The 14963-nt window shown below is 43.5% G+C and overlaps 1 protein-coding gene across 1 annotated transcript in view; it reads right to left on the bottom strand.

Moving 5' to 3' along the window:
- The window catches only part of dennd2b (DENN domain containing 2B), a 34718-nt gene extending 23476 nt beyond the window's left edge, over positions 1-11242 (bottom strand). The window contains 2 exon segments of the mRNA XM_018688577.2: positions 3557-3655; positions 10953-11242. Coding sequence (XP_018544093.1) covers positions 3557-3630 — 74 coding nt within the window. The 5' untranslated portion in view covers positions 3631-3655; positions 10953-11242.
- Between the last annotated feature and the right edge of the window lie 3721 nt (positions 11243-14963).

The raw sequence follows: 14963 nt of genomic DNA, 5'->3' as shown, positions 1-14963 counted from the left end.
CCCTGAGAGACATATGCAAATTCAGGATGACGCCCCACGTCTGGAGCTTTCCTCTGCCAGCCTGTGCAGCGATTTTTTAGGCACACAGTGCTTTGAATACTGTGATTAATCATTACTGAACTGTTGCATCAGTGAACATGATCTCACCCAGTTTGGTTAACAAGGAATAAGTGATTACGACACTGTAGCAGGTCCTCACCGGTGTTTGCTGATATTTATCGACCGATATTAACTGTGGGTTTGTCAGAAGACATTTCAGGCACCTACACTCTTTCTCATTTTAAAAATACTGTTGCAATGGTGAAGTAACTTCAGGAAGACTTACAGTCTGATAAAATGTTTAGAAATGCTAAATATGGGAGTTACAGTGAAGTGATGGCGATGTTTTCCTAATAAGGAAATCCCTAAATCGTCACAATCACGAGCTATAAATCTGACTAAAGCTACTTCACATAAGACCCAACGCTGTCGTTTATCATCTTTCTGATACCAAGAGAAATGTGAGCTCTGATTATTATCTTCCTCACATTATTCATGTAAATAGAAACTGACTGGAGAGCTCCAGTCTGAGGTCAAATGTCAGACCTGCAGTTAAGTAAAGTTAAATATTATCAGCAGTATCGATACACGGCGTCTGTGACTAATAAATGATCACTAATACCTTATTAGCTTGTTAATATTAATGCATAAGTGACATTTTATTGTAGTGACCTGAAGCAAATTCAACTAGTTCATTTACAGTAAAGGAGTTCAGTCCTGTGGTTTCCAAACTCAGTGTCAGGCACAAGAGTGTTTCACAAGATAAACTGAGATGATTAATGTGAGCGGGGAAAAAAAAAAAACAGCCCTGATACACTCATGTGTTTTCAGTTTTTGGACTTTTTTTTTAGTGAAACACTGGATAATTTGAACAGTTGTTGAATGAAACCATGTGAGAAGTTTAGAGGGGAGACGTCTCGACAGAGGAACTGCTAACAACTCATCTGAGGCCAGTGACAGGGAGCCACGAGCAGACGAGTAGTTTTCATATGTCAGCCTGTGAGGAAACTCAAAGAAACTGTGCGAGTAAATGTAGTTAGTTACTTTAAAACCCAGGCCATATGGTTTCATGAGGAAAATACTTCTTGAGCTCTCTGATATTAATCTGCCGTCCAAAATATGACATGTTGCAGTGGTTGGTTGGGGAGTTATTAGAATTTGTCTGGCAAATTAAAATCGTACTGGTTCTCTGGCAAAGCTCCGCAGTAAAGCTCTGCCAAGGAGCATGGCTAACGCAAGAAGCCAGAGAGAGACCAGCGCCTCTGAAGCTAAAGATCAGTGGGAATGTTTTAGTAGCAACCAAACCAAACACTAAGTAATGCAGTCCCAGGGCCAGTAACAGCGCAGTTTATTGAGTTAATCATGACAGTTTGGATTTTTTTGCTCTTTGGTTTGATGCTCACCAGGGTTTTCACATATTTTCTCATTTCATGATTGAAACACGGGGACGATTCAGAGCTGCATCAACGTGACTGTGAACAAGCAAAAACAAGATGATATGAAAGAAACGATTCAAACTGGCCTCATGTGCTCTGAGAATATTTTCACTGTGAAAGTGCAAAACACACTGAAGCGTCTTCAAACGTGACTTTAACTTCCTACCATGATTCACACGGTGTCATTATCCAAATGCAAATATTTGTTTGTTTTGTTGTTATTTAGGTTTGTTTATATGTGTTGCTGTTTGCTGACAAAGCAGATCAGATTTAATTAATTTAATTAGGTCAAATCAGACGGATTTTCAAACGTTGAATTACTCCTCATACTGTAACATAAAGCGCAGTCTGCACAACAAAGACTTCTCCATTAGACACACAGAAAAGAAAATATGTGCACATCTTTTGTCTATTTAGGGCTCGGGGACTTTCAGGGGTTTCTAGTGGTCTGGATCATGTTTGTAAAAATAAGCCCAGTTTAGTCAGCTTCAGCTGGGCCGGCCACACATACAGCACTGTACAAAGAGCTCCAAGCCAGTCACAACCTGGACTCTGGTGTTCACCCAGGCTTCCAGGGCACGCTAACCACAAGCCACTTCCTTTTACAGACCAGGATGGAGAGAGCAGGCGGCTCACAGGACCAGTACTGCTGTTATAGTTCGACATATATGAACTTTATCATCTACCAGCTCTTTTCTGTCTCTTCTTGTTGATCCAGCGCTCGTTTTATTTGCTGATAAGTCTGGAAAATGCTCATGTCTGGATGTATAAAGCTGTCTCTCTCAGCTCTGTCAGCATGTTTTCTGTTGCCTAAACACCTCTCTGCTTTGCTTTGATCGCTGAGCTACATAACAACATCCAAAACTTTTTCCATTATTCCCCAACAGGAGATCACAGAGCAAGAATCAAACGTGTCTTAAGTTATTTCTATCTCGCCTTGTGTTGTTTTTTTCCCACCATGTTGCTGCTTGTGCCTCTTGAGGCTACACAGTTCAGTGTGGGTGTAATTTGTCCTAGAAACGGATCCCTGGTTGATCTCATGGTTTCAGGGGAACGTGTTGTGTCACACTATCCAACACAACTGATTCCTCGCCGTGTTGTTACAACACAGAGCTGCGAAGCTTCTCTGCCTCAAGAGCTTTAAATGTGAGCTTTAAGAATGTGGGGTAATGTGAGCTCATGAGGACTGCAGGCTGATGATCAGGCTCTGTGACAACTACATTTATCAAAAGAGGCTCTGTTTAAATGCACGACTGTCGTGCTGCAGGAGCACGGGCGGCATCGTGACACAGCTCTGTGCTGCTGTGATTGGTGTTTTACATTCACCAGATTTACCGTGTGTGTATCTGACAGCTCTGTGGCGAACATGCACATTATCTGGATCATCATATTAACATTTGTGTGGGTTACCACTTTCAGTAGGTCTAATTTACACCACGAGCAATTACATAAACCAGCTGCCACAGGTTTCCTGTCTGCATTTAGACACAGCACTGAAGTATCTGCTGCATCATTTCTAACACGTTCAAAATGAGCATCAGACAGTCACAATCTGTGACCGTGGACAATGTGAATACAGACGACACCTCACACACACAGCTGAGTGCAGTGCGATGCTCATCTGCAGCTAACTGTCTGCTGTGGGGCTGAGGCTGCCTCTTTAAAGGAAATTTTGAGCTAGTTAAAAACAGACAGGATGATAGACTGTGAGAATGAAAAGTCTAGATATCACATATCATTCCCAAAGTTTGTTTTCCTCCCCCAGCAGGACACTGTCAGCTCTCAACATGCTAACACAAGCTCCAGCTCCACTACTCACAGCTCAGAGTCGGACGGGGCCCTTGTCCAGGATACAGGATCGTACTTGCAAACTTGCAAGCTTTGGAAGTTTTATCATGATTGATATCGCTGGTCGTTCTTTTCCACAAGTGAAAAAAAAAAAGGGGGAAAACTACCACAGACTCATGACTGACGGGAAGACTCAAAGTTTCAAATCAAAAGAACAAAACATCCACTCAGACAGAAACTGTGAAACCATGTGGTGTGACTGGAAGTGCACATTAACCGTCGATGTCACTGACCTGTCGGGGACGTCCCGTGGAGTTTTACCCCCTCCTGCACGAGGCGCAGCCTTCGAACTCTTGTTGGCAGTCATGTTTGTCTGCACACCGCCCACTCACCTGATGGACAAACACAAGGACGTGAGACATTGGAAAAGCTGCAGCGCTGCATGCAAACACAGAACACATGGACTGACACTGTAAACTCCTCTAAGGCTGTCTGGGTTTGTCAGCGAGCATTATTAGGAAATCAGACAAATATATCCTACAGAGTTAGACTGAACAGATCCAGTATTGTGCTGACTTTAATCCAGCGCCACATCAAAGAGCAGATGACCAACATTCCTCTAAGACCACAGCCAGGACCAGGACAGAGCTGAGTGCCATCAGTGTGAACGGGTTTCCCAACATGGCTGCTCAGCACGCTGGCTTCATGTGGGTCTGACTCTGCAGATCAACAGGTAAAAACAGGATTATAAAGGGGAATTATTAGAAGTTCTACTTTTCCAAATCACAGATTAACACGAGAGTACGAGGCGCAACGATTGCACTTGACAACTTTTCATAAGGAAAGCTAATAAAAAAATCCTTCACAGTGCCCCGCTCCACCACATCTGCCATGTTGAATCTCCAGTGTAAACAGTGCAGACCGAGTGGCATAAGTAACACAGCATGTAGACGGTGCTGTGCCAGAAAAACTCTGCTGCTTCAGACAAAGATCTTCCCCCACTTTAAACATCAAACATCTTTTCACATCAAACAACACCAAACTACATTTCTGGAGCAGCGACAGCTAAACACACAACATTTAAACAAGGTCCTGAAGCACATCTGGATCGCGGCCAGAGAGGACATTTGTATAGAAAGTCGTTTTCCATGGCTCTGCAACACGCGAACCAAGAGACGTCTGCAGAGGCACGGAGGCTGCTGTGGTTATTTGGAGGCTACCAAGTGTTTGTTGTTCGTGATTTAATCAAGGTAACCACAACGGATCAGCTTGCCTCTCGTATTGCACTTCAGTATAATTCAGAGGCGGCAGACCTGCTGCCTTCAGGTGACTGCAGACACTCAGTGAACTGTAGCAGAGGTCTAAACAAAGCAGACTGATATCAGAGAGTTTGAGTTTTATTTTCCAAGGTTTGTAATATTAGTTTGTTGGTAGCTGGGCATTGTTTAAACTGTGCTCTCACAGATGAATGTTGTTATTTAACATCTTCTATTCAACACTATGAAAAGTCCTAACAACAGAAAAAACTGTTGAGACATAAACACTTCCTGGACTTAATCTTAAATCGGACCATCAGTTGGTTAAACCCTCTGTTCAAACTGAAGGCCGTTGCCCCTGAAAATCACTTTGTGAAATGCAGCGTTGACCCTTTCAGGAAAAGCTCAAAGCGATTGTTCTGGTGCGTAAGGAGGTCAAACGGCGATCCCTCGAGATCAGAGGTGGAGGATGGGAGGGTGCTTGGCAGCATGACTTGTTTACAGGAAGTTGTTGTATGAAGAAGCCAGCCAACCAGTAGTGGAGCTGTGTCCTATAGAGACAGATGAGGAGAGAGAGGGAGCATTCCTGCTGTCAGCTATTTCCTGTGACTGTGGAGTGCGCTGAGCAGGCCGGGCACGCATCATTATTTTCATCAAACACAGAGAGCGATGTCCTGTCCTGCGTACGAGGTGCATTTAAACTGAGCCCAGAGCCCCGAGCTGCAGGATTTAACCATGGAATCAAAGAAAAGTCTAACAGAGCATCAAAACATGTGCAGGTGACTCATCAAACAACATGACATTTGTTCATAACACTGAGTCATTCTCATTGATTTCTGTAAATCAGAGAGCGTTGTTCTGTGAAGACTGAACAAAAAACCATCTAAATAATTGATCCATATCATAACAAATCATTCTGAAAAGCTCAAATAAAATGGAAATTGAGAGAAAAAAATAAGCAGAACTAAATTAAACCACATGAAAAAATTCTGCTGACATAAAATCCAGACACGCTGGCAGCTGTGTAAAATATTATTTCTAATTAAAACCTGCTGAAAAAAATAGTTTATATTTTTTGGAAGTAAGGTTCTACACTCTCTGAGAAAACATGAAGCTTCTGTTAGTTTAATTTGTAAGAGCTCAAGGCAAACATACAAAATTAGAGAAACAAATGAGAAGAATCAGCCGGCAGGAGCAGAGCTCTACACACCTTCGTTATATTAAGTCACAAACAGTGTTTATTTGTGTAAAGTCGTCATTTTCATTTTCCTGGACTGAGAAAGCTACAGTCACAGAAATGGGTCAGGGAGGCCCAGGATGGACTTTACAGTGTAAACACCAAGGCGTTAGCCAACTGACTTCCTGAGGTCTGATACCATCTCCCTACACAAAATCACAGCCTGTAAACAAGAGATTCTAAGAAAGCTCCAGAGTACCTTTAAAGTGCATTCAACCAGATTCGAGACAAATTCTCTCTGGAGAGCGAACAGTCAACAGAGAGAAGTCGACAGCTTCATGCTGATGGAGGAATTCCTCCAGTGATGAAGACGCTCGACAGAGCAGGTGTGATTCAGGAGATTAATGCTGAAAGGCTGCAAATAATCACTCTGTGTTTGGTCTCCACCTGCTGCTGAGAGGAACATCTGGCTCTTTAGCTGCTCAACGCTTCACTAGCTGCTCTCTAACTCCTGTTTGGTGGCGAGAAGGTGACGCAGAGCGAAAACACCTGGAAACAACACTGAGGAGCAGCAACCCAACAAATCAGAGCAGTAAACCTCGGCCTGAACACTGTGACAACGAGCTCAAACGTTACAGAGCTCAGAGGAGCTGAAGGAAACTGCAGAGACATGTGATCTATTGTTCACGTCTTTAAATATTGATTACAGCAGCTTTAAACGTGTCGGTTTTTATCAAGGAAATACGACAAGTCACAGGACAAACAGGAGCAAATATAAAGGGCGACACACAGCACCCATGGTTTTCAGTGTTAGCGCACACACACACACACACACACACACACACACACAGGTGGCATCTTGATGCCTGTCATCACGTCTTCACTGGATAATAAGCGTCATCTTTACCGCCTGGTTTAGCCATGTCAGGGTTCTTCCTGGTTTTGTCCAAGCTCAGAAATACTATCTGACTGCATGAGAGTCGTATCAATGACGCAGATTTTCCTCAGCAACAAGAGCATATTCATGAAACGGGACTACAACAGTGTCTCCATTAGACTGTGAGCTGGAATAAAAGAGCCCTTTGTGTTCAATACATCCTTGAGAGGGACATGTGGTTAAAAAGTAAGTCTTTTATCAGCTGTGTGTGTGTGTGTGTGTGTGTGTGTAGAGGGGAGAGACTCAATTAGGTAAAATATCTTTCAGAATAGAGTCCACACGTCCTTGGCCCTGTCACATCTGACAGATCATCTGATACACAGCTCTCTCCACTACATGCAGGAATGTACTAATATTTGCCCCATCCATCAGACTGCGGCTGCATTTAAAATATTAAAGAATGTTTTCAGAGGGTGAAAGAAAACACAGGCGAGGGGCAGAAACACCTGGAGCCGATGCCAGGAGCCTCTTTCTCATTCAACAAAGACTGCACAGAAATATGCGCTCAGTCAGCACCTGGCACCTGATGTTCAGTCTGACAGAGCGCAGCACGACTTTATGTAACCTTCTGTGACGTCACGACGGACAAACTTTTATTAACCTGCGACTGGAGCCAACTTTACCATCCTGAGACCTGCAGGAGGAGACACAACAGCTTCAACAAACAAGAGGCAAACACCGCTTTCTTTTGCTTCTGCTCTGTTTCTGCTGATCAGCAACCTGACTTCAAGGTTCCAGAAACCACCGCAGAGTTTACAGGCAGCCAAGAAGCAATGGGGGAAAGGAAGGAGTGAAAATCTCTGCGAATTCTCAACTCCTTTTCCACACGTCACAGCTCTCTGGCAGGCGTGAGTGCACGAGCCCACACACTGATCCACGCCATTGTTTCGGTATCTGCAGAAAGACCAGTTTTGTCCCCGATGGACAAAAAGCGACTTGAGCCGGTTGAGTCGGATCGTGTCGGTGGAGCAGTGTGGGACTGGAGCTGCATTAATGTCCTGGCAGAGGGGAATCCAGCTCCAGATACAGAACAGTCCACATAAAAACCTTCACAGCTCACATGCTGTATGAGCTGTGCATGTCACATGTACTTATATAGAAGCTCATACTGCAGGCTGAGCCTCTGTGTCTATATGTGAAAGAAAACCACCGAGGTTGATGCTACTGGCAGCCCCACACAGCCATACCTATATAATTAGCCCCATACCCCACCACATGGTTCACCATGCTGCCACTATATAGCTCAACAAACCAGGTGGAACCACTTCTTGGAATCTTTTTTTATCTCCTTTTTTTAGCCATTTCAGCTTTTTTCTTCTCGGAGTAATCATGGCATATTTTCTCTCTGTGGAAAAGAGGAAAAACCCTTCTGTGTAACCTAGATATGAGCGTGCACAGCTGCAGAGGCAGGCATGTGGAAAACAGGCTTATATCCATCTGAGCTGCAGCAGGGGGGCTAGAATTTGTGTCACAGAGCTGAACCCTGACACAAAAGTCTTTTCCAAGGACGTAAGAAGTGGATGAGACGTGTTCTCGTTTGACTCTGTCTTAAAGTCGGAGTTTAAGTCGACAAAAACAAACATTAGCTGAAGCATCACCTGCTCATTTTCTCCTCCATCAGTCAGAGCTAATCAGCTTCAGGCAGGTTAAATGTTTAAACTTTTGGATCGAATTCAGCAGCACTTTTTTAAGCAATCAGAAACTGTTTGTGTTTTGTTCAACCTCTCACTTTTCCACCTCATAAAATAAAACCATAAAATCTAACCAGCAGTTCAGACTGGTTTCATTTGATCTTGACTTAACCATCAAGTAGTTTTACACTAGTTTTAGTGAAGTTAATGCTGGAGGAGGCAGAGCAGAGAACATTTATATGAGACTTTGTAATGAACAGATTCAAAATGCTAAGAAGAGAGAGAAGAGACTGTCCTCTGGCTTCCTCTGCTCACATTAGCATTGCTAATCTAAGGAGAGCGTTCAGTGAATGAGCTGAGGTGACTGGACGTTCTCATGACGACATCTTCAGTCTCTGAAACTCTGCAGGGATGGAGCACCAGTCCTGTGCCTTATGCATGGAGGCACCATCATCCAGACGTTTGGATCTGCAGACTGTGTATGCAAGTCAAATTAAAGGCACTGTGAAATTATCCTCCAAAACAAAGCTACCAGTAATTCATTACAGGTCACAGGCTGCCGGTGTTATAAAGATGCTTTACAAATCACAAGCTTTAAGAAGAGGCACGCACCATTTATTCTGAAAATCAGCAGGTTCAGACAAGTGTTTAAAAGCTTAAAGGTCCACAAACACAGCTGACAGTGTTTGCAGCCACAGACATCAAAGCTAATGGTGAACAGTTTGTATCTGAGCATGCAATTTCAGATGAACCATCGTCCTGAATAAACGAGAGCAGGACATGTAGAGACATGTTCATGTTGATACAGTCACTCTGCATATAACACAGGTCCCAGAAAATCACTCAAACCCACTAAATATACAGCAGGGGAGGAGATCCTGAGTTTGTAATGCTACACACGGAGGTTAAATTACAGCATGGCTGCCTGCTTATTGTTTGACAGCAAACCTAAAGAAGATGCCACCTGCAGCGAGCAGAGGTAACATCCTGACTCCTAGTTTCTGCCTGAGTGCTGCTCTGAAACTAAACAACAGGTGTGGGCTTTTAATCCTGTTAATGTTAAACCAAAAGTAAACATGTGACATGCTGCAGGACTGCCACAGACTACAGCCAGGCTGCTTCATATCCTTCTACTGCACTGACAACATGAATATGTACGTGAACATCAGCTCAACTCCACAAGCAGCAAGGAAACATGAAGGCCGCTTTCCTTGGTGTCAAAGGAAGCATTCTCTCTTGAGCTTTGGGGTAAAGTTAAGGGAGACGGTCTTGTGATGTGAACAACACTGGAAAAGATCCCTGACCGGGACATCTGCCAAAACCATATGTTAGAGGAACAGCCCCCCCCTCCTCAGTCTGAAAGACCTGAGGCTGAGGTTCCCTCTAAGATGCCGAACACAACTGCTCGGAGGTCCAGCAGATTCAGACCCGACCCCGGCCGTGTGTCAGGACCAGTATCAGCAGAGTCAATCACAGACGGACACAGCAGCAGCAGGAACGACGAGAAGAACTGAGTCAACAACAGCTTCCCTGTCAGAGAGGCTGAGGAGACCAGAGAAGACCTTCCTCAAGAGAAGTGGAGAGAGGAGACGGTCATTGTTTGATCTGCACAATAGAACGATTTAAAAAAACGAGAGCTGAGGGAAACGAGCAGTAGGGGCTGCTTTACGCTGAATAAGATAAGATCATAAGGATTTAAGATGTAATCTGTTAAGAGCTCAGATAAACAGTCATGACAGACAAAGGCTCAGGCCAAGAACTGAGCGAGAACATGCTTCTGCCTGTGTGAAAATAACTGGATGTATTTAGAACAATGTTTAAAAATCTGCACTAAAAACAAGTCACTTGTTGAACAGCACGCGGCTTTAATTCATTCAAATCTGCCATTAATGAAAAATAAGTTTGAGATAAAAACGATGCACAGACTTTGTTTAGTGTGGTGGAGGGTTACTGTGTGAAGCTGTCACTGTACAAACGCTCAATAAACTGAAGTAAACAACAACAATTAGCTGCAGCTAAAATGATTCAGCTCAACCAGCTACATTAACATGCAGCTTAGAAATGAATGCATGATCACATGATAGAATATTTAACAGTGTGACAGTCACAGGGCCATTTTGATTTATTGTGCACATTGTGCTGAATATACTTGTATCTGATCACTTCCTCCTCCATGTGCCTACATCCCACAGCAGCCTCGTATACAATCTGTACAAACAGAGCAAACACACACATCTACACGTTTTGTTTCATGTGGTTTTATCAACCAGGACCTGAAACTTTACAGCAGCAGAGTTTTCACAGTGGATCTGATCTGCAGCCCTGCTCTGTTTCTACTTATCTGCTGGTTTGACTTTCTGGATGTTTAAGCGATAACTCGGTCTAATTACAATCCGCAGAGTTACAGCCTGGATCCGCTGGGACATTTTTCTTCATTCAAAGGGTCAGCTACAGAAAAGAGAAACACACAGCCTGCTGTTTCAGCCTGCTTACTTCACTTCACCGTTTAACATGTCGATGACCAAATATGGTCACATGTTGATTAGGACGATATTTGAACGCACCTTGCAACTTTTTTACAACACATTTGCTCGGTTTTCGGTCTCGGTGCTGTGTATCGTTAACTCACACTTTAACCTTCTTCGTCAATAAAAAAAAAAAAAGAGCAGGCGGCTTTTTCTGTTTTACCTCCGTGTTTCTCTTCACATCCATGGCCGCTGACATTTTGAGATTATAATCCCTCTGCGACGCACAAATCCCCGGTTCGTCTACGCCTTGAAAAACTTTGGCTGGTTTTGCCGGATACCTGCCCTCCTCAATAAACTCCGACTCATGTCTTTCCAACCAAAACCGACAAAAAAAAAAAAAGAAAAGAAAAGAAAAAAAGAGAAACTCCTGCCTCCCCTTTCACAGCCTGCTGCAGAGAGGAAGGCAGGACTTGTTGCCTTGGAAACTGGTTGTTTGCCCCCCACTTTTCTCAGGATTTGCCCCCCCTCCCCTCTTACCCTCTTCCCCTCAAACCAGGCATTCAGCCTCTCTGCCCTTGTTTATTGTCACGGTGAGGCTGAGGAGTGCGGATGAATATTCAGCAGCTGCTGATGGGAAGAAACCATGTTGCAACACACTTATTGTCCGCGCTGAAATCCTCCACTGGTCACCGGGAAAACACTGCAGCCGCACAAAGATGTCTTTCATTAACCAGAGATGAGTGTGGACTGTAACTGAGTACATTTACTCGAGTACAAATTTAAGATACTTTACATTTCATGCTGCTTTGTACTTTCAGAGGGAAATGCTGCACTTTGCCCTACATTTATCCAACAGCTGCTTTTCCCAGATTCATCTTAGTAACACAAAATATTATCAGCAACAAAATTATAATACCTGAGCTCCACCTTTACCAGCTGCACCATCACTTTAATGTAGGAGTGTAAGTGCTGTGTGAAGGCGACTGGACTCTGTTGAGTTTCTTGAAGATGTTCAAGATCTATCCAAACATGTAAACTGCACTTTAGTTTAACATGCAATGTTTCTGTCTTTAATGTAAGACTCGGACATTTTGTTTTTTGCTGACCTCCAGTGGTTCCAGTCCTAACCTTAGTGCAGGGGTGTACAGGTGTACTCCAGGTCCCCATGACATCACCTGTAGAGTTAATTACAGGTGCAACAAAGCACACAACTGGCAGGAGACACCCAAGCATAGTCATCGGTGATACTGGGTGTAGTCACAGGTGAACCAGTGTGGTGTTAAATTCCTCTTTAAGTACAGTAATTTAGTCAGTGTGCAGAGTTTCATTTCACTGTCACACATCTCTTAAAGTGTTTGGGTTATTTTGTATAAAGTGTTGTTGCTTTGGAGCTGAGTTAAACTGTCAGCGACCACAAAAATGTAAATATTCACCCAAAATATAAAACAGCCCCCTGCAGGTTTGACTCTACGCCAACTAAATTAAACCACTTTACTCTCTGTGTGCTGTGGTGACACTGAACTATAAAGAGCGTCTTTGAAACATCAGCTCGTGTAAACCACCAGACAACAAGAAGAGTGAAAAGCCACATGAATTTCAAACTTCTATAGCATGTTTCTCAGTGGTCAAGTGGTCAGAGTCCATTAAAGGGACAGTATGAGAGTTTTCTCTGCTGCCGAATGTGGTCTCTCTCTGACGGTCGCTCGCCAAGAGCTTTAGCTGTCATAGCGTTTACAAAACAGGAGGTTATAATACGCCCTCAGAGCACAGAGCTTTCACTATCGGAAAGTACCGAGACGGGCTGGTCAGGCCGCAGCTAGCTGGTTAGCATGCTAACTTCAGAAGAAGAAACTAGATCTGGACTGGACTGAACTAGATCCTGTTTTTTTCCAAGTGAAGGAATTAAGTTTGATGCTGAGCTCGTAACGTTTCTTCTAGAGCGGAAAATAAACAGCTGTTATGCTAACGCTGGCTACGTAGCAACAGCACAAACTTCATCTGTTCACCTAAAAATACATCGTACATCACAGTGCTTCACAGTTAATGACAAACGCAAGACTTGTTTTCTAGCTGTTCTCCTGAATGTATCACAGATCAACAAAAACTAGGTCGTAGGTCATTTGCCTACGCACCTACAAGTACGATCTTTACACCAAATGTTAAAGCACTACCCGTCCATAAAACCTGCTGCTCTCAGTCTCTTGGTGTCTTATCATCCTGCAGACTTGGGAACAGAGGAAGTCACAAAACCCAGACATCCGTTATCACAGTTTGTAACATGAAGTCAGCAGGAAGCCTGAAAGCTCTGCCACTGTGCGGCTTTTCTCCGAGACCCTCTCAAAAACCTTTCAAGGTCTCGTAAAGATTGTCCTTCCTGAAAACGCTGCAAACTCACAGCACAAAAGACAGAGGCTGTGACTTCTCTGTGTGGGATGTTTTACCAGGACGTAACTTCAGCGCCTAAACGCGTGGAATTCATTAAAAGCCACATCCTCTTCTTGCATGACATGGGAGAACAAACAAAGCTCCAAATCAAAACATTACATTCATCTGCTCCAAGCATACTCTCACATACATTCATGAAACTCCTGCAGCCATGCCAGCATCTAGAAACCTGATGTACATTATTTCAAAAAGAGCTCTTCTCATGATCCTTCACCTGCTACAGTCACAGTCACAGGGGATGAAATGTTTATTATCTCGTATAAAATCACTAAACCTTGTGTGTGTTTGTTAAGGATTCGCTGTGAATCCCAAATCCTCAGACATTCAAGAGGATTATTCCACAGCTCTGTGGGGCTTTTACCACCTACACTCCAAAGATTCCTTTTTCTTTCAGCTCCTGCACATTCCAGAGGTTTCAAGAGGTCGAGGGAAGCGTGGAAATATCGAACCCATTTGTGAAGAGAAAGGTAAAAAATAAATAAATAAAAAGAGTCAAAGTTACTGAACAATTATCTGCTCCATTTTAGTAATAAACGTCAGGTTTCAGAAACAGACCTGAGGCAGCTCTTAAACTCCAGGATTAAGCTGAGTCAGGCTGACGTGTCTAGTCAACACAGATACAGCCTGACAGCAGGGACAGGGAGGACACAGCCTGTCTGCTAAAGACATCCTCTCCTCGGTAACGCTGAAGAAAATAAGCTGCAAGTGCCTTTTTTTTAATGAGACTTAATCATTCTTTAAACATCTGAACACACATCACTCCTGCTTGGCAAAATGTCAGAGCAGTTTTTCTGTTGTTCAGGGAGAATCAGCAGGAATCCAGACGGTTTGATTATTCATGATTTCACATGTAAGAGTTCAAGCATTTGAAACCTGTTTGTTTTCATGCGTGCTTTGTTTTACAGTTGATGTGCCACAGAGAAAACGATCCTACTCATCCATCCATCATCTTTTAAGAACCTTCACAGACAACAATAAAAATGAGGATAATAAAGTGTTGATCAGTAAATCAGGATCATTTGAGTTTCATTGTTACTGTGTCTGAAAGAATCTTTGAAGCAGCAGACTTTAACTCAAGGACGTTTTTTATCTCGTCACATTTTTAGCTCCTCACCACAACAGAAGCCACAACATGAGCCTGACTCCAGCCTCAGAAACAAGGTGAAAGTAGTGTGTGTGTGTGTGTGTGTGTGTGTGTGTGTGTGTGTGTCAGAAACACATAAAAAATAACTGAGCTGAAACTTGTTGCGACATGAGGCAGAGAGTAAACACAGGTGAGTGTGATCTGCAGAACGCATTGATCAGTGAGGCTGGCTCAGAGTGAAAGGCTGAGGCGCCCCCTGTAGGCTGACACACGCAGCTGCAGCACTGAGGCTGAGAGGAACGACTCTCCCACCTCATCATCAAACAGCGGATTAAAAAGTTTTCCAGCATCGATCAAAGTCAGTATCTATGAGTAACTTAAAGCTCAGTCCTGTGCATCATGCCAACAACACAACAGACTCTGGAACACAACACATTCCTCTTGTTTATGAACACAACTACCTGAAGATGCTGCAAACACTGCAAGTTACTTAAAAAGCTCAAAACTGGTTGTTTTTCTCTGCATTGAACATTTCCAGGAGGCCTACCTGTGTTTGTGTCGCTGCGGTGTTTGGTCACTGATCCATTCTTCAGCTCAGTCTGTGTCGCTTTCTGCCTGTGAAAACTCAACACTGATTTTTTTTTTTTTTTTCCTGCGGAAAAATCGTCTCCTCCGTGTAACTGCATGAAGAGAGAGGGAAAA

Source organism: Lates calcarifer, linkage group LG2, assembly GCF_001640805.2.
Source record: "Lates calcarifer isolate ASB-BC8 linkage group LG2, TLL_Latcal_v3, whole genome shotgun sequence".
Lineage (NCBI taxonomy): Eukaryota > Metazoa > Chordata > Actinopteri > Centropomidae > Lates > Lates calcarifer.
This window is presented reverse-complemented; position numbering and strand designations above follow the sequence as displayed.